This window comes from Marmota monax, unplaced genomic scaffold (assembly GCF_021218885.2).
Source record: "Marmota monax isolate L192 unplaced genomic scaffold, Marmota_monax_Labrador192_F-V1.1 WCK01_AAM20220418_F8-fsc00001, whole genome shotgun sequence".
NCBI lineage: Eukaryota > Metazoa > Chordata > Mammalia > Rodentia > Sciuridae > Marmota > Marmota monax.
The window spans coordinates 127,784-148,934 of NW_026693777.1; the positions used below are offsets into that span (position 1 = coordinate 127,784).

Consider the following 21,151-nt stretch of genomic DNA (forward strand, 5'->3'; position numbering starts at 1 on the left):
GGTAACTTTTCAAATAAACCGAACTAATAAGAAAGAAATACACTATCCCCAGGCTTTTAGATAAGAAAACAGAGGGAAGATTCTCCTACCCACCAAAGAGCTCCAGACTCTTGACTTTTCCATTTGGGAAAAGACAATGAGACGCCTATGTTATTCACACCACACACACATACACACAACCTTAAAATTTCCAGGGTGCTTCTTAACTAGGTGGGTGCCTTTCCTTCTTTTAATGAGAACATGTATATAGAATGTTACTGTTATTGACGAGAGATATCTTATTCCTCAAGGGTTTGGACATAAAAAGATGCAAATTAGTGCTATAGAGATGCTGATACAACAAAATGTTGATTCCTACATTCTGGATATATCAAGCAGAGTCTAATTTTGATTTGTAAAAACTCCAGAAATTCAGAATGGTTGAAAAAATGTATCATTTTATTTGTACACTTAAAAAAAGAGTTGTACATAGAAACTTATAATACAGTTCTGTAAAACTGAGAGAACTGTCAGGGAAAAGGGAGGATGATACTTTTTTGGATTCATCATTAAGGAAGTTAGAGAAATAAAACAAAACAGTAAAATGTTTAAAAAATTAAAGAACATTTTCCAAGTATAAATTTTATAAATACAAAACAAATTCACAAATTACTTTGAATGCTAAATAAATATCTAGTTAATAAACTCAGACTTAATACCTCCGGCCAGCACTGGTACAGTACTTCAAGGATATAAAATTGGATTCATTCATGTGTAGTGTTGAAAGAATGTGCTCATTAAACAATTCTCAAGATGGGTATACATTTTTCTAAACTGTGCGAAAGCAAAAGACTCATCTGTGTAGATAAATCTCCCTTAATACCACAACTTCTAAGAAATAATTAATGACAAAATAAATCATAGGTGAAAAAATATTTCCCAAGATATCTGGACACATGAATGATCTCAAAATGTACAAAAACTTCTGTAAACCAGTACTGTATCCAATACATCTATCAAACTTATTAGACACTGAACACAACTGTAGCAAAGGAAATCTTTCCTACATTCTCCTGAGTGCTTAATATTAAAATTGAGATTATAGTGCAGACCACACTTTGATGTGGTCAATCAGTTGTTATTGCTTTATACATATATGTCTGCTTTAGAGCATGATTTAATGTTCTACTTTCATGTACAATTTGTTTTTCCCCAAATACCTCCTTTAGAAGGACAAAATTAGATTCGTGACTTTTTTGCAGCTGGTGGTGTACTAAGTTGGTCCACATTACTGTGTGTGACATGGAGTCCAAGCTTTTGAGCCTGAATATGAAAAAATGCTTGAAGCCTACTTCCAGCTTTTGCTTCACTTGTGTTGCGAGGGTTGTACTCAAAGCAGTTTGAAAACATTAACTCGATATCATCAATAAACTCAGCTAGAGAGGAAAAAAAAAAAACCCACAAGATTAGAACAAAAGTACATAAACTGCAAATACAATTTTTGTTTTTATTATGCTTAAAAAATTCATTAAGAAAATAGAAAACTACTTTTTTCTTTAAAAAGAGAAGATTATAAATCAATGGTAGAAGGAACCTGGGGCTTAAAATTGTTTAAATAAAACTCTTATTGAAACTGTTATTATATAATTAACATATATTATGAAATTATAAAGACCCTCTTTTAATAAGATCGGATTATATAAATTTTATATAATCCGATCTTATTTAAAAAATATATTATATATATTTTTTAACTCATTCAACCCTAGCGCATCTTTTATCTCCATATGCAATGTTAGGGATATAGGGGCTGGGGTTGTAGCTCAGTGGTAAGAGCGCTTGCCTAGCACGTGTGAGGCACTGGGTTTGATCCTCAGTACCACATAAAAGCAAATAAACAAAAGGTTAAAAAAAAAACAAAAAACAAGTGTCTAAAGTAAAAAAAAAAAAAGAATCTTAGGATCTCTTGGGAGGTCATCTATACAACTGCATAAGCACACATAATTTAAAACAAAACAAGAACAGCTTAACTCTTAAAAATAATTATCAAAGGAAAAAAATTACTTACATGCTAATTTATATTCACATTTATTTACTTTTTCACGAATTATATTTAAGGCAATTGGCTTTTTAATGATGTCATAGTAGTCTGGGACCTGTAAAATAATTTCAGTATTATTACTCCATAGAAAAATATATTGAAAATAGTGGTTAAATACATAAAGGTTTTGCACTTAAAAAGCAACTTACTATTAATCTCTGAATACTATTATTCCATTAAAATAATGTAATATGTTTTCAGTCATTATAATGATGTAGAAGCCTATTAACAATTTATTATGAAAAGAAAAGAATTAATGGTTTTGCTCATGGCTCTCTCCCTCCGCATATATAGATACATATGTCTATAAAAATGTCTTTAATGAGCATTACTGAATTTGTAATAAGGAATAAAACATACATGACAAATCCTAATTCAGGACAAAAACTACCTAGGAAAAAATAAGTCAAATGAAGATTTAATTTTTATTAGATGTTATTCAAGTGATATCCTTAACCTTTTTGCTCTAGAAATCCCAATTTAGAATTCTGATGTCACTTTCATTCAGACACCTTCACTACACAATGACAAGTGAGACCCTTTATAAAATATAGTTGTCTCTGAGCCTCTGATCCATTCAAATTATACACCATTACTGTGTAATCTCATTTCTGTGCTCTTAACCTATAGCCTCCTTTTCCCAAAATGTCCATAATCCATTTCCCACTGTTGAAGTTTTCTTTCTTAAATGATCAGTCCTAGTACTTTTTTCCATAAAAACTTTAATTCCTGCTATTCTCTTCCTCTGAAACGCTCAAATCAATATTCTTCTCTCTTCTATTTCTCTAATACCGTTATAATTTCTATAACAGTATTATGACACTGTTCTATCTGCTACATAGCACAAAACATTCTGATTTATATATATATAATTATCTCATCACAGATATCTAAGAGCACCCATCTTTTCTATCAGTGTCTCTCAAAATGTGATCTCTGGGTCAGGACTATAGTATCATCCAGGACTTATCAGAAATGCAAATGGTTGGGAATTGACCTATACCTAGTAATTACATCAAAAACTCTGGGGGTTGGGACTCACTCTACTAGAGTTATATCTGGTTTAAAAAAAACCCCTTTTTGAAAAATTTTGAGACAGGGTCACACTAAATTGCTGAGGATGGCCTTGAATTTGTGATCCTCCTGCCTGGACCTCCTGAGTGGCTGGGATTACAGGCTTACACCACCAACCTGATGGCATCTGTTTTTTATCAAGCCCTCCAAATGATTTTGATGTTTGCTGAAATTTGAGAACTGTGGTTATGCATAAGATAAATACCATTATATTAACTTTATATATATTCATTACACAGAATAAAAACTTTATTTCAACACACTGCCATCATTTAATATAAACAAGTCATGGGATCAGAAAAGAATGAGGAGACTATGGAGTCTATTCCATTTTTTTCAATATAGGAATCAACCTTCCAAGTGTTTAGTTTAGTTTGTTAGTTTCATTATTACTGGGGATTATACCCAGTGATCCTCTGCCACTGAGTACATTCCCAGTCTTTTGAGAAAGGGTCTCACTAAATTGCTGAGGTAGACCTCATATTTGCAATCCTCTTGCCTCAGCTTCCTGAATAGTTAGGATTACAGGTGTGTGCCCCCATACCTGGTCATTTATTTATTTATTTTTTTTAAGAAAAAAGTAGACAGTGAATACCAGGTGTTTTGACAACTTCTAGATGCCATGAGGACTAAATCATATAATATACATGAATACATTTTATAAAGACTAGTTATATTATTACCTGAATTTTAGAAACAAGTTTCAAAAAAGGCCAGCTGTCATCATGCCGTACCAATTCCACAACAAGCTGTTCAAAAGCAGACAATTCATGAACTCCTCCCTGTCGGCCAGAACACCTTCGATTCAGTAGCATAGGAGATGACTCTGAGTAAATAATCAAAACATCTTAGGTGTTATCAAAGCAAAATATTGACCAAACAAGTTAAACTAAACCTAAAAGTACAAACCAAATTCAAATAGAAAATAGACACTCTATACATATTGAGATATTTCAAAATTAAATATTCATGAAAATAGAAAAATGCAAAAAAATACAAAGTTTATGGGCTATTTTTACTCCATTTAAAAATATTTTCAACTACAATAAAATGAAACTAAGCAATTCTCTTAGTTTCCTAAGGCATATCCTATCCTTAAGTAAATCCTTCAGGTCTGGAAACTAAAGCTTTGTAAATAAGCTCATAGAACGAGAAAGCAATTCTCAAAACAAGTAAAAGATTATTCTTAAAGTTAATATATGCAGAGTTTCTTAAAGGAAAACATTTTTTTCATAGATCCAAGAAATGTATAATGAAATCTAAGGTGTACACATCAGTAGAAAAGGGTAGTATAGTTTATGAATTCAAGAATTTAAATTCTTTCCATATAATATTAATAATTCCCCCATTATTTATTTGTTTTAAAAACCAGGTTAGTAATTTTCACAATACAACAAATTTTTTTCTTCTGTGGAGTTTTCTGAACAAAAATATTCAAGTGTTGCCTGCTATGGTGGGGTAAGATTGTAATCCCAGCAACTCCAGAGGCTAAGGCAGGAAGATCACAAGTTCAAGTCCAGCCTCGGTAAGTAAGTGAGAACCTGTCTCAAAAAAATAAAAAAGGGCTGGAACGTGGCTCAGTGGTAAAGGGCCTCTGGGTTCAATTCCCAGTACAAAAAAAATTACATATATATTACATATAATTATATAATTTTATATATCTGTGTGTGTATGCCTTTTTTTTCCAAGTGTTATCATTGCTTCAAATACCTTGGGGTTCAGAATTGGTAAGAGGACAGAAAAAGTCAAATTAGATTTTCTTGGTGCAAAACTGCCTAATATTTCCTCTAAAATACTTCATAATCTATTGAGTGCATGAGCAGATCACATGCCATTCTTTTTTTGGTACTGAGGATTGAACCCAGGGGTGCTTAACTACTGAGCCCCATCCTAGCCCTTTTTTATATTTTATACAGAGATAAGATCTCGCTGAATTCAGTACCCAGCAACAACCACAACAAAAGAATGAATAAACAGATTATTATATGGATAAATATTACTATTTAAACAAAAATCATAATTAAAAAGATAGCTGGTGACTACTCCCTAAAATATTATTGCCTTCAACCCTGTCCCACTTCAAATCCAGATGGAAAACTTATCAAATAATCTAATATAGCTTATGTAGGTGATGAGTTTTGTGTTTGGAGGGAGGTGAAAATGGGAAAGGATTAAGTGTATCATAATGTGTTACACTGAGCAAGACTGTTCAAACACTGGCCACTCCACTAACAACTGAATACCATTTACATATTTATTACCATACACTACTCTACTATTAGAAAAATTAGTAATATAGTTTACCTTTATTCTCCAAATAGCTGTCCCTCAATGAATTATATGTTTTAGGTTAGACTGATCCCTTATAAGTTTTATAAATCTTAGTATTTCAACATTTGATGTTTCCAAATTAATTAAATTCCTAGGTAAGAAAGAATATAAATTAGACTTCATACCTGTAGATTGTCTTTTCCTGCCTCTTTTCTTAGATTCACTCGCTTGGGTAGAAATTCTTGAGGCAACATTTAAAGATCTTGACTGTTCACTTGACTTTGTGCTGATAACTCTGAAGTTAGGGAAGTTGGGACTATTATTAGGTGTACTATTAGCACTTTTCCTCCCTCTGCGTTTTCTACGAGGACTAAGTAGTTCCACAAATACATCTGCTTGCAATGTGCCATGGCTATGGCGAGTTGAACGACTGGCAATTCTTAATGATTTTGTTTCCGTAGGAGGAGCAGATTTTATTTTTCTTAGGCTTCTACCAGTACTTTTAGAAGAAAGGGTTGTTTTGGGTGTACTCTGCTGACTCCTTGAAGGGTATCTTCCAGGATCTTGTCGTTGTCCACGACTTGAGAAAGAAGAGCTAAGTCTCCCTCTTGTTTTAATTGGCAATCTAACTTGTGGTCTTCCTCGTTTGGGTGGGCTATAAATAGTTAGGAAACACAATTACTGTACAGAACAATAATGAACATATTATTACTTAACTCTATTCAGCCAATTAGTTCTACATAAATTCTTTCTCTGTACAATTGAAACTTATCCTGTACTCAGTTCTTTAAAATTGCTGCCTACAAGTTTTCATGGATATCTAAACTGTGCTTCCATGATTTCTTTGAAATACAAAAAGAGAACACTTAATATTTTCTTGGTGACTCTAGGACATCATAATGAAAATCAGGTCCGAAATTATGATAAAATATAACAATATCCTCAGGAGAACCAACATATAGACATATTCATTGATGAACAAATCTTTTATTTATTTTTTACTTTTTGGTAATAGGGATTGAACCGAAGGGTGCTTAACCACTGAGCTACGTCTCTAGTCCTTTTTTTGGGGGTGTGTGTGTGTATAAAATTATTTTATTTATTTATTATTATTTTTTTATGTGGTGCTGAGGATCAAACCCAGTGCCTCACTCGTTAGGCAAGTGCTCTGCCACTAAGCTACAACTCTGGCCCCTCTTTTTGTATATTTTATTTAGAGGCAAAGTCTTGCTGAGTGGCTTAGGGTCTTGCTAAATCATTGAGGCTGGCTTTGAATTTGCAATCCTCCTGCTCAGCCTCTCGAGCTGCTGGGATTACAGGCAATGTGCCACTGAGCCTGGCTAACGATCTAATCTTAAAACACAATTATTTTGACTCCTTTTGCTATGTATGAGTCTTACTTTTGATTACCATTGGTACAGGTGTTTCAGCCATTGGCTGAAACTGAAAAACTGTTGTTCCTTAATACCAAACCAAGAATCTCTTTGCCACTTTTTGATTTTGACTGTAAAATACAAAAATAGATTTGATATTTTAAGTGCCTTTAATTAAAAGGATGAAATAGGTTGGGGGCATGACTCAATGACAGAACTTAACCTAGAATGTTTACAAGAATTTTTCAAATCTTGGCCAGTGCAATGGTGTACACCTGTAATCCCAGAATCTCAGGAGGCTGAGGCAGGAGGATTCCAAGTTCAAAGCCAGCCTCAGCAAAAGCAAGACACTAAGAAACTCAGTGAAGACCCTGTGTCTAAATAAAATACAAAATAGGGCTGGGGATATGGCTCAGTGGTCAAGTGCCCCTGAGTTTAATCCCTGGGACCAAAAAAAAAAAAACTCCAATTTTTCAAATTCTTTACCATCTTTATCCTTAATACAATATTGCCACCACAAGCTATAGTATAGATGGCTTCTGTTAACTGGTACTCTTAAAAATCAACATTTGTGTAACACAGCTGGGGTGGCTCTATTTTTATTTATCCTCCTTTGATTGTGGTCCTTTTGTACTTTTTTTTTTTTACCTTAGTATATATTTTGGTTGTAAATGGACCTTTACTTTATTTATTTATATGTTGTGCTGAGAATCGAACCCAGGGCCTCATGTGCTAGGCAAGCACTCTATCACTTGCCCACCCTCCCCCCTCCGGCTTTTGTACTTTTGATAGTGTGAAGCCCATGCTTCACACTCATTTTCCTGATTCCATAAGAATGAGGTTCAAATGTTTAAAAAGGCGGAGGGGGTGGGTTATAGTGAGAACAAAGAGCATACATAATATGACGTCCACTGGTGTAGATCTGGCTAGGCCTGCTGACAGAAAACTACTAATAGATATACCGCATTGGGAATATTTTGTATGCTTATAATATATAAAAAGCAAGGATAATTTATATAATAGTCAAGAGTTTAAATGAAAGACTGAAAGTCTCTCATTTAATTGTATATTAGGACATACCTGAATTCTTCCTCTTCTTGACAGTCATATTCATCTTGTTCTATCTCATATTCTTCTTCCTCACTTTGACCTTCTTCATCATCATTAACTTCATCATTCTCACCTTCCATAGTCTCTTCCATTTCTTCATCACTTTCCAAGGATGGTCTTTGTCTAGAGGAGAGTCTTCTAGACCGTTGCTTTGGTCGACATTCTGGACAGAACCAATCTCCTTCAGGTACAGTCTAAACGAATCACATAAATGATCATTAATCATCTATTGCTCAAAATCTCAGGGTCTGAATTCTAATCCGAGAAGATAAAAATACCTTGAGTTTTGGTCGAACACAGTAGGTATGATGACCTCGATCACAACCATCACAAAGAACCATGTTTTCAGCATCACCCTTCTTTCGGCATATCTTGCAACGAGCATTCAGTATAGATTTAGACCATATCACGCTACGATCCAAGGTGGATAAGTGAAGAAAGACTTGAGAAAGACTAGCAGAGGAAAGGAGCGATTCTCTCCAACGGTCCAGGACTGTTTTATAAGAACGCCCACTGTCACTGGCATCTTAAATGAAAGAGGAAAGTGATTAAAGTTTCTAGGCAAACCTAGACATCTTCTAGAACTATTTGCATGGCAATTTAAATTTTACATTTCTTCTAATACTTAACAAAAAGACCATGCTTGATATTAAAAACAACATCATTTTAAAGAAAATAGCTGCTGAAGCATATGCCTGTAATCTGAGCAACTGGGGAGGTTGAGGCAGGAAGATTGCAAGTTCATGGCCAGCCTCAGCAACTTAGCAAGACTCTTTCTCAAAAATATTAAAAGGACTAAGGAGGTAGCTCAGTGGTAAAGTGAAGCTGGGTTTAACTGCCAGTACCAAAAAGAAAAAAGGAAAAAAGAAAAAAAAAAAAAAAAAAAAAGGAAAAATTTGCTGACCCACATTTTGTTTATGACATAAGGAATTACTTCTGTCCATAAATCAAATGCTTGGAGATTTCAGTAGTTAAATGTAGAAAAATCTCAGGCAATGTGTTCTCAATCTAGTCTTTGTATTAAATCTTGATCTAATTTAGAACACTGGCTAAATATGATCACAAGTAAGTTACTAATTCATCTGAATCATTTAAGTAATTTCCTTAATTTCAGATAAAAAGAATTCTCTCCAACTTAAATATCAAGCATACATGATGCTTCTTTTGGGTTGGTGATAATGTTGTGAAAACAGATAGTAGTGTTGATGATATAATGGTGAATATATACTAAAACCATTGCATTATATATTTTAAAAGGGTGAATTTTATCAATAACACTCTTATTAAATCTGTCAACTTTATTATATATAAATACCAACTATATTGTCTTTAGTCTCTGAGAATATATTATTTTTTTTTTAAATTTTCTTTTTAGTTGTAGATGGACATAATACCTTTATTTTATTTGTTTTTATTTTTAATGTGTTGCCAGGGATCAAACCCAGTGCCTCATGCATGCTAGGCAAGCACTCTATCACTGAGCCACAATCCTGGCTGAGAACACATTATTTTAAAACAGGTAAATAAAAACAATGCTAATATTTCCAAAACAATAATTTTCAGCACCAATATTATACAGAAATATTTGAAACCTTCTGTCATTAATATCACCATTCTTTTGTCTTCTGGGCTAAAACAAATTTAAGAGTAATTTAGTAGTATAAAATGATAGACTACTGATATTCTATTATGTAATTTCCATCTCTATCTTTAATACTTCTACTACCTTAATTTTCCTAAAATATTATTCTTAATTATAAAGGCCAACTATATCATGTAAAAATTCTGCAAGTTATATAAAGTTATATAAAGACTACATACACAGTCTGGTTCTGAAATGCCACAGGTTGTACTGTTACCCTCAAATAAAGCCCTTGGGCAGAAGGATAATGCTTAAAAGAATGCAGGCTCTGGAGTCAGTCTACTCTGAAGTGAGCACTGGTTTTCTCATGTGTGGTAAGTTACTCAACCCTCTAATAGTTCCTTAAAATATGTGGATAGTATTTACCTCAGAGGGTTGTTGGACACATCAAATGAGATAACACATAAGACATGTAAAGTACCTGCCAGAGTAAATATTACTATTACTAACATTACTCCTGCATTATCCAGTTCTCCCTATGTGCAGCACTTTTAACAAGTTTATTCTATTGTCTTATCTTCAAAGAATTTTCAGTATAGCAGGGAAGGTGAAGAGATACACAATGAGTTAAAACTGTAAGGCAACAGACCTGCCAACACTAGTGGACCCAACTCCCATTTGACTACTGGGTGGAGAAAGAACATGAAACCTAGGGCCCATCCAAGGCAGTAGATCTCTCTCTCTAGAAAGCTAGAACCCTAGAAGGCTACCGTTCCTCTTTCAAGACTCAGGTCATAAGAGTGCCACACAGAAAGAAAAGGGTAGCAAGGAAATCTACTCACTTGAGCCTTGGTTTTGCGTAGCAAGGGGAAATAAATCTAATCTGAGAATTTGTAACTATAAAGAAACCCTTTAATAGGCTTAACATCTGACAAAAAAAAAAAAAAAAAGCCACACTTAATTGTCTAATTGTAGTTATAAAGTGGTCAGGTGAATGTCAGAAACAAGTATACAGATTTCTGTAAATTCTCTCCGAAAAAATTTCCACAGATCAAATTCTGAGGAATGAGAGTTAACAGTCAAAACTCACAAGGGGGCTAGGGATGTAGCTCAGTGGTAGAGTGCTTGCCTACCATGTATGAGGCTCTGTGTTAAATTCTCAGTACCATAAAATAAATAAATAAATAAAACAATTTATCAAAAAACTACTTTCAAAACAAAAGAAAAAGCTCCACAAAGGATGCTGGTAAGGTGGTGCATGCCTGCAAATCCAGCCACTTGGGAGGCTGATGCAAGAGGATTGAATGTTCAAAGCCAGCCTGTGCAACTTAATGAGATCTTATCTCAAAACAAAAAGGGCTGAGGATGCAGGTCAGTGGTGAGTGCTTGGCCTAGCATGTGCAAGCCCTTGGGTTTGCTCTCTAATATGGTAATAGAAAACAATCAGATAGAACTTCTTTTTTTTAGTAATTGAGATTAATAATTCAATGGAAGTAGGAAAAACTGAATGGATAAGCAAAATGGCTCTTCAAAGCTAAAATATTAATCAAGTGGGAATTAAGTGCAAATGCATGTAATCCACATAGTATTTTTCTCTGTCTTCCTATGTCCTTTTGTTTTACAGGTTTGTGTGTCTTATGGTGGATTAAACCCAGGACCTTACCCAAGTTATACTACTGTTCTAACACTAAGTTACATCAATAGCCCCTAGGTATACCTTTTATAGACAGGATATAAACCAGTTGAATTTTGTATTTAACCTAGTCTCTACCTTTAATTTTTAGCCTGTCTTTACTATTAGAGAGTATAATTCATTTAAATGCATGATATATTTCTGCCTTCTCATTTTGTGCTTTGTAGAAGCACACTTTTATTCTAAAATTTCATGAAAAGCTCTGGCCAAAGTGGGACTTCCAAGGAAGGAAGCAGCAAGAATTGCTAGTTCAGAGATCATGAAGAAGTCTTTCTGGATAAATCAGAATTTTTTATATCTTTATTTATTTATATTTATGTGGTGCTGAGGATCAAATTCAGTGCCTCATACACACCAGGCAAGCACTCTACCACTGAGCTGTAGCCCCAGCTCCAAGAAAGGACAACTTATTAAAAAAAAAACTTTTGTAACCTTGGAAGTCAGTGGTGACAAAACACTGAAGTGTCTTTTTTTTTTTGGTGGTACTAGGAATTACTACATAAGCATTCCTACCATGCAGTTATATCCACAGTCCAACCTATTGAGTTTTGATCAAACTCAGAAAATTAAACCAGTTGTAGCTCAAGTCCCAATTCTTATCCCTCTGACTCCAACACATGTTTATTATAATCCATGATAGATAAGCACATTTTTCTATTTTTACATAGTACTTAAAGATTACACTAGGAGATTTCATAGTATTCAACAGCCTCTGTATAGAAATGTTATCATTCCATAAAGTTTTCTCTAAGGTACAAAACAACTCTTGCCATATGTCTCTCTATGCCAGTAAAAGAAAAAAAAAAAAGTGGCGAATAAAAACTTCATGTGAAATAAACAAAAGTTCCACAGTTTTCCATTCTCTTGGCTAATTGCTAAGTATATCAAGATTCATCTTGTACAAGCTAATTTAAGAGTTTAGATTAGCCTAGGTGTGAAATTAGAGAGAAAAATATTTGGAAGATATTGTTTTTAATGTAAGACTACTCCTAAGCTCATGCCCTTCCAAAAAAAAAAAAGCAAATTCAAGATTTTCTTTCAAAAGCTAAATATTCATGTTAATAATCAGCAATGTAGAAAGTAAAATCATAATTCTCTAAAAAGACAAAAACATAAATTTCTTTAAAAAGTTAAAAATTTACCATCTGTCACACTAGATTGATCTTCCTCTTTTTCTTATTGTTTTTTTCTATCTCCCTTTTGATCTTTATTAATTTCTGTGTTACCTAGTTTCAAATTAATAAAGTTAGTTGAGGATTTTTTTCCCATAGCTTAAGGGTTTAACCATAAGCATGACTTTATAAATGATGAAATTACCAGCCTAAATAAACAATTAGATATACCTTACCTAAACAATTAACTGAAACATGATTAGCTTGCCCCAATTATAAAAAGTTTATTAATATCAATGTGATTAATTGCTAGAATAGATGGGATACATTAGGGAAGGAAGAACATAAGCAGAATTTTTGTTTTTTACTTGCTACCTCAAGAAGACAAAATAATCTCTGAAGCTTAACAGGGAAAATTCCTACCTTGATTAATTTGCTCTGCCAAAATATTATCAGGAGAATTTCAATATGTATTCTCTCAAACATTTATAAAGTAGAACCTTCTATTCTCTCCCCAGATTAAGGATATTCTTGATTACTTTATTTCAAATATGTCCCATTCAAAACAGACCTTTCAAAGGCCTTGTGTAAAGAGCTAGAGACAATCAGTTATTCTATTAACCTTCTATGGAGCAGCACAGAAGGCAACACCATATTATAAATAATCATATGATTTTGACCAACACCACCAAATTAAGGTAAGTTCAACTCTTCCCATGTCACCTTTTTTTTTTTTTTTAAAGATCCCAAATTAAAATGTTTTCTTTTTTATCTCTCAGGATGAAACGAAAGTTTAAAACTACTCAGCATAACCTATCATGGAATACTGTGGCTCTCACATAACATACTAGGTACAAGTTGCAACAATTCCCATTATCAAATTTTTTTCTTTGTCCAAATATTTACTAAGATGTACAGAGGAAAATATAGACACAATAAACAACTATTTTGGTATTTTCCTTGGAACTTAATAGTTTTTTTTGGCACTGTCAGTACTGGGGATTGAACCTAGGGTATTCTACCACTGGGATACATCCCCAGCTCTTTTTAAATTTTATTTACAGGTTCTAAGTTGCTCAGGCTGAGCTCCAACTTGTGATCCTCTGTCTCCGCCTACTGAGTTGCTCAGACTATAGTCATGTACCACCAGCCCTAATTTATAAACAATTTTGATGGCAATTTCAAAAGGGGAAAAACCATCTAAATTGTGCCGAATCCCTGACCCTACTAGAATCACAGGTTAATCTGTGGTAGTAATTTTACATTTATGAGAGCTGCATGATTTATAAATAATATTTATTTATTTATTTGAGACAGCATCTCTAAGTTACTGAGGCTGGCCTTGAATTTGCAATCCTCCTGCCTTTGGCCTTCTGAGTCACTGGGATTATAGGCACTGGGATTATAGGCATGTGTCACCATGCTCAGCTTAACTGTAATTTTAATTGAGGTAACTATATATTCACATATGGTATAAAAAATAAAACAGGGATTCTCTGTATACATAATTGGATTTAGACCAAGAAAATACTAAGAAATAGTAAAGCCTAGGAAAGAAGAACGATATAGCAAATACAAACTCTAATACCTTTATGAGCTGTAATCATATTTTCTCTCTCACAACTGCTATTTTCAATGTGATAACTGAGTTATTTAAGCTCATAAATGGTAGAATTAATTTACAAAACATATAAATAGGTTTACTGGCCACAAACTCTTCAATTTGAAAATAAATATTTTATGAACATATTCATATCCAAAATTGCTGATAGTAATTACGAAAACTTTGTTCTTACTCTATAAAATAACAGTAATTATTTATGATTAATTTTCATCTATTCAAATTGCTCTTTCAATATGAGACCAACAAATGTGGTTTTAAAAAATTCTTTCTAGGATCCCATGCTGAATTATAAATTTAACATCTCAAAAAGACAACATGGAAGTAGAAGCAGTTATGACATTAAAATTAATTTGAAACTTGAAACTCCTATTTTCCCAAATACATGATGATTAGATTCTTAGACTGGTCCCTTAAATCCTATTAATTTCATAAATTGCCAAAAAGGATAGAGATAGTGTTATTTCTATTATCTAACCATAATTAAAAAAAAAGTTTTAGTGGTAGATGGACACAATAATTTTATTTATTTATTTAATGTGGTGCTGAGGATTGAACCCAGTGCCTCACATGTGCTAGGCAAGCACTCTGAGCCAAAACCCCAATCCCTATCTAACCAAAATTTATACAGCATTTTCTTATCTATGTTTCTGTAACACTTGGTATTTCTTCCTTTTTGGGGAGGGGCGGGTACTAGGGGTTGAACTTAGGAGCACTCCACTGCTGAGACACATCCCAGCCCTATTTTTTAATTTTATTTAGAGACAAGGTTTCACTGAGTTGCTTAGTGCCTTGCTTTTGATGAAGCTGGCTCTGAACTTGAGATCCTCCTATCTCAGTCTCCTGAGCTTCTGGGATTACAGATGTGTGCCACTGCACCTGGATAACACTTGGTATTTCTGATTTAACATTTATACAGTGCTTGAGTCTGTGATTCTTAAGTTTTAAATCATACCCCAAATGGTGATATTTAAAGTTACTATAAAAAATAGGCATAATTTTGATTATTCAAGGTCTGGCTAGTCACAGGTTTTAGTCATTTTGTTTGTTTTTTTCTTTCTTTTTTTTTTTTTTGAGAGAAAGAGAATTTTTAAAATATTTATTATTTTTTAGTTTTTGGTTGACACAACATCTTTATTTTTATGTGGTGCTGAGGATCGAACCTAGCACCCCGCACATGCCAGGTGAGTGCGCTACCGCTTGAGCCACATCTTCAGCCCTAGTCATTTTCTTTCAATGAAACTTTACAAAAGATGAGATTAAAAGATGAGATTCACTAAATGCTTTTAAATGAATCAGAAAAAGTAATTAAGTAATATTTAAAAAATAAATCCCCACATCAATATCTTGATGAACACAGATGCAAAATACTGGCAAACTGCATACAAAAACACACTGAAAAGATAGAGCACCATAATTAAGTGGGATTCATCCCAGGGATGCAAGGTTGGTTCAATATATGGAAATCAATAAAGGTAAATCATCATATAAATAGACTTAAAGACAAGTTCATATGATTATCTCAATAGATGCATAAAAACACAAAAATACTGCATCCATTCATGTTTAAAACACTAGAAAAACTAGGAATAGAAAGAACATATCTCAAAATTATAAAAGCTATATATGACAAACGCAAGGCCAACATCATTCTGAACAGAGAAAAACTGAAAGCATTCCCTCTAAAAACAAGAACAACTCAGGGATGGCCCACTTTCACCATTTCTATTCAACATAGTCCTTGAGACTCTGGACAGAGCAATTATAGAAAGAAAAGAAAGGAAAGAAAGAACAGGAAAAAATAAAGGAAAGGAAGGAAGGAAGGAAGACAAATAGTAAGAGCTCGAACTATTTCTGTTTGCCAACAATATGATCCAATATCTAGAAGACCCAGAAAACTTCTAGAACTCATAAATGAATTCAGTCAAGTAGCAGGATACAAGATTAACATCCATAAATCAATTGCATTCCTATACACCAATGATGAATCAGCTGAAAGAAAAATTAAGAAAAATATCCCATTCACAATAAACTCAAAGAAAATAAAATACTTGGGAATCAACCTAACAAAAGAGGTGAAGGACCTCTACAGTGAAAACTACAGAACTCTAAAGAAAGAAAGCAAAGAAGACCTTAGAAGATGGAAAGACTTCCCATGTTCTTAGATAGGCAAAATTAATATTGTCAAAATGGCTGTACTACCAAAAGCAATTTACAGATTCAATGCAATGCCCATCAAATTTGAATGATGTTCTATACAGAAACAGAAAAAGCAGTCATGAAATTCATCTGGAAAAATAAAAAGCCCAGAATAGCCAAAGCAATCCTTGGCGAGAAAACACGAAACAGGAGGCATCACAATACTAAACATTAAATTGTACAAAACAGAGCAATAGTAATGAAAACTGCATGGTATTGGCACCAAAACAGGCCCGAAGACCTATGGAACAGAATAGAAGACATGGAGACAAACCCATATAATAGATACAGTTATCTCATATTAGATAAAGGTGCCACAAATATACATTGGAGAAAGAGAGCCTCTTCAACAAATGGTGCTAGAAAACTGGAAATCCACATGTAGTGGAATGAAATTGAACCCTTATCTCTCACCTTGCACAAAATTCAACTGAGAGTGGATCAAAGACCCAGGAATTAGACCAGAAACCCTGCACTTACTAGAAGAAGATGTAGGCCCAACACTCCAACATGTCAGTTCAGGAACTGACCTCCTTAACAAGACTCCTAAAGTGCAAGAAGTAAAATAAAAATTCAATAAATGGATGGCAAACTAAAAAGCTTCTTCACAGCAAAGGAAACAATCAAGAATGCAAATAGAGAGCCAGAATAGGAGAAATCTTTGCCATTTAAACCTCAGGGTATTAATTTCTAGGATATACAAAGAACTCAAAAAACAACACCAAAAAACAACAACAACAACAAAAAACAACAACAACAAAACAGTCAATAAGTGGGCAAAGGAACTAAACAGACACTTCAAAAGAAGAAACATGAACATTCAACAAATATATGAAAAAAATGTTCAATATTTCTAGCAATTAGAGAAATGCAAATTAAAACTACATTGAGATTTTATCTCACTCTAGCCAGAATGGCAATTATCAAGAATACAACAGACAATAAATGTGGGGAAAATGGAACACTCATACATTGTTGGTAAGACTGCCAACTGGTGTAACCAGTCTGGAAAGTAGTATAAAGATTTCTCAAAATACTAGGAATGGAACCATCTTTTGACTCAGTTATCCCACTCCTCAATATACATCAAAAGGATTTAAAATCACCATACTACATTGATATAGCCACATCAGTATTTATAGTGGTATAATTCACATAGCTAAGCTGTGGAGTCAAACTAGGTGCTCTTTAGCAGATGAATGGATAAAGAAAATGTGGCATATGGCTGGGCCTGGGGGCACATGTCTGTAATCCCAGAGGCTCAGGCAGGAGGATCATGAGTTCAAAGCCAGCCTCAGCAACTTAGTGAGGCCCTAAGCAACTCAGCAAGACCTCCTTTCTAAATAAAATATAAAACAGGACTGGGATGTGGCTCAGTGGTTAAATGTCCCTGGGTTTAATACCCAGTACCAAAAAGAAAGAATGAAAAATGTGGAATACACACACACACACGCACACACACACACACACAATGGAGTATTAGCCAGAAAGAAGAATGACTTTTATGACATCTGCTGGTAAATGGATCGATCTGGAGACTATCATGCTATGTGAAATAACTCAACCCCAGAAAACCAAAGATCAAATGTTTTCTCTAATATGTAGAAGCTTACCCACATTAAGGGGTGGGAAGTAGAAGTTCAGTGGAATAGACAAAGGGGAATAAAGGGAAGGGAGGTGGGATAGGAAACGGAAAGACAGTGCAATGAATCTGACAAGACTTTCTTATGTACAAATATACTACAGTGAATCTCACCATTGTGTACATTGTATACTGGGGTATAAGATATAGTCCATGCGTAACTAAAAAGAACCAATAAATAAAGAATTAAAAAATAAATAAATCTCACCTGAAAGAACTTATCTTTTAAAATGAAAGCAATCTCAAGCTTTTCATATTGGTCTATCAATTTCATTGTCAGCCAATAAAGTTCTATTAAACGGCAATTTCAAAATTACTTAAGACATAACACATTTTGAAATAAAAACAGATACTTACCAAGTGGAGCTTTGAGAAAACGCCGCTCAATGCCCTGTTCTATTTGAAACAGTGCTGTTGCCAGATGATGTACCACATTGCTCACTGATTGTGGTGTACTTGCATTAGTTGAGACAGTACTCGGAGTTTCTGTTTTTATCCCCAAAAGTCTACAATAAAACAAAGAGTTCGTGGCACTTAAAAACACTATTAGGTGGGCTGGGGCTGTAGCTCAGTGGCAGAGCGCTTGCTTAGCATGTGTGAGGCACTGGGTTTAATCCTTAGCACCACATACAAACAACAAAATAAAGGCATGCTGTTTATGTACAACTACAAAAAAATAAAAACACGATTAGGTGAAACTCAAGACCACTCATTCTTTCAAATATTTATATAGAAAGTTTCATAATTTCAAGGATCTGGTATAAGCTAATTGGGAGGACAGAGTCATTTAGGAGGATAAGAGGACAAATATTTGAAGAGAAGGTGGAAGAGAGAAGACTTATGGGAAAGGTTTTAGAAAGGTGATGGTGATAAACCTTAAAGACTATGTATCTTCAACAGCTTATTTATATTTCTCTTGCTTCAGCTACTAGGCGAGATACTAATAGTTGCCTCAACTAATTCATTAGCCTTCAGACTTGGTCCCTCAACAATGAATCTCCACAGTGCAGCTACAATAATCAGTTAAAAGTGCAAACCCATTCAAAGCCTTTGCCCAAGGTCTTTCTTGTCCAATATTTCCTTCCTCACCTTCAGAGCTCAGCTTTGCAATCAGGAACCTTCCTCTAGTATTTCTTTCAAAGTTCTTTCCATGTTCCACCAAGACAAATAATCCTCTACCCTACTATGTACTATATTTGTACTGGGAATTTACTTTTTTTTAATATTTAGTTTTTAGTTGTAGTTGGACATAATACCTTTATTTATTTATTTTCATGTGGTGCTGAGGAAAAAAACCCAGGACTTGCAGGTGCTAGGCGAGCGCTCTACCGCTGAGCCACAACCCCAGCCCCGAGAATTTACTTTCTATCAGAGTCCTTACCCTGATCTATAATTGCTAGCTTCATGTCTCTCCATCATTCTCTTCTAAATAATAAACTCCTTAAGAGCATGTATTAGCCAAAATAACCTTGAAAAAGTAAAAAAAAAAAATTTATTCTAATGAGTTGTATTTTGGCTGTATTAGTATAAAGTGGAGTAATAGAGATCCTGATGTTTAAAAAATGGTCATTTCAGTGATTAGAAATGTTAAGGTCCTCATAAGTTTTTAAAAGAAAGAAGGAAAAGAAAAGAAACATTTACTTAAAAAAACCCCAAAACCTTAAAATTAAAATTGCAAGGAAAAACTGGTTATTTTAGAAAAATTCTTTTTGTACCTGTCTTTTACTATGACCCTTGATTGTTCATCAATTTGCATCTCTTCCACATCTTCATTCATAGTTTTAATTATTCCATTTTCCTTGTTTTCCTCACTTAATAGCTCGTATCGTCCACTTTCTAAGGCTGATCTCCAGATGTGTCTATCTGTAACCTGAAACAAAACATAAATTTACTAACCCTGGAAAACAGAAATGTTGGTCCTAAAAGACATTAAACCTAATTTACATATAAAATTAATTTATAGATATTCTAGAACAGAGTTATGAATAAACAAGGAGTATAAAAGTAAGGTTCCTCAGTGGCCAAAATGGAATTCATATCATTCATACACAAAAGCTTTAATACCTTATTGTTTAAAAATATCACAAATGACTTTAGGTTTGGTCATTAAATTAGGAGCAAAAAAGTGACAGAATATGACAAAGGCATAAACAGAACAGGTATATCAAATAAGAATTACTTACAGATTTAAAAAAGGTAACAAAGAAACCAACAAACAAACCAGACTCAGCAGAGAAGGCAGGAGCTAGTCAAGGAAGAAGAAAATATCCTTACACATTTCAATATCTGATTAAAATATTGAACATTTTTTTAAATATTAAAAATATCAAAAAGATAAATTATATTAATTAAATTCTGTTTAAGAAAGTAGATAGTCATTTAATATACTTAGGATTTGTGTCCATATATAAACATTATGATTTAGAGGAATAAACTTAATCTTCATAAAAGATATATACTTTCCTGATGTTTATTAAAAACACAAGTTTTACATATACAGATAATCAACAAATATGATTAAAAATCTGGACTAAGCAAATTAGATAAACTAAAATGTGAATAGGTACAAACCTTGATTGATCCTAAAGTTCCTTGATAGATTCTGTCTTCAATATCCAAAAGAAAATCTCTCAGCCTCAATTCAAGTTGCTTTTCTGCAGATATCTGAGATGGATCATAGGCACTGGAAGATCTTCCCCGAGTATACGTATGCTTGCTATCAGTTTGAGGTTTGTCTGAAATAGAATCAAATGTTTTTTATGATTTTCTTAAATATAATGTGACTGTTATGATTCTGAGTTGGTGGATGTAAAAACACTTTGTAAATCCTCAATAAGTAAATGATAAATAAATAAATATTTGCAAATCATATATCTGGTGAGGGCCTGTATTCAGAACAAATAAAGAGCTCATAATCAACCACAAAAAGATAAATAACCCAATTGAAAAGTGTGCAAAGGATCTGAATAGATATTTGAGATATATAAATGGTCAATAAGCACATGAGAAGACGCTCACCATTATTATTCATTAAAGGAAGACAAGTCAAGATCACAGTGAGATACCATTTCATGCCTCTTAAGATAACTATAATCAAAAAGTCAAATAATTTTAAGTGTTAGAAAAAAGTGGAGAAATTGGAACCCTCATACACTATGGGAGAGAAAATTAAACAGTGTAGTCACTTTGGGAAACAATTCAGTATTTCCATTCCTACTGTATAAATTCAAGATAAATGAAAACCTATGTCAACACAAAACATGTACATGAATATTTATAGCAGCATTTTTCATAACAGCCAAAAGGTAGAAACAAACCAAATGTCTATCAACTAACAAATACATAAGTAAAATGCAGTATATACAAACTATAGAATATTATTATTTGGTGATAA

The 21,151-nt window shown here is 33.5% G+C and overlaps 1 protein-coding gene across 3 annotated transcripts in view; it reads right to left on the bottom strand.

Annotated features, from left to right (window-relative positions):
• Positions 1–420: 420 nt before the first annotated feature.
• The window catches only part of Baz1a (bromodomain adjacent to zinc finger domain 1A), a 118,119-nt gene continuing 97,388 nt past the window's right edge, over positions 421–21,151 (bottom strand). For all 3 annotated transcript variants that reach the window (XM_058584462.1, XM_046461402.2, XM_046461401.2), the window contains 9 exons: positions 20,329–20,492; positions 19,473–19,627; positions 18,115–18,263; positions 8,187–8,434; positions 7,879–8,102; positions 5,611–6,080; positions 3,838–3,980; positions 2,048–2,135; positions 421–1,415 (listed from right to left, as the gene is read on the bottom strand). In XM_058584462.1, the coding sequence (XP_058440445.1) occupies positions 1,219–1,415; positions 2,048–2,135; positions 3,838–3,980; positions 5,611–6,080; positions 7,879–8,102; positions 8,187–8,434; positions 18,115–18,263; positions 19,473–19,627; positions 20,329–20,492 (1,838 nt within the window). In that variant the 3' untranslated portion in view covers positions 421–1,218. The remainder of the gene's footprint in view (positions 1,416–2,047; positions 2,136–3,837; positions 3,981–5,610; positions 6,081–7,878; positions 8,103–8,186; positions 8,435–18,114; positions 18,264–19,472; positions 19,628–20,328; positions 20,493–21,151) is intronic.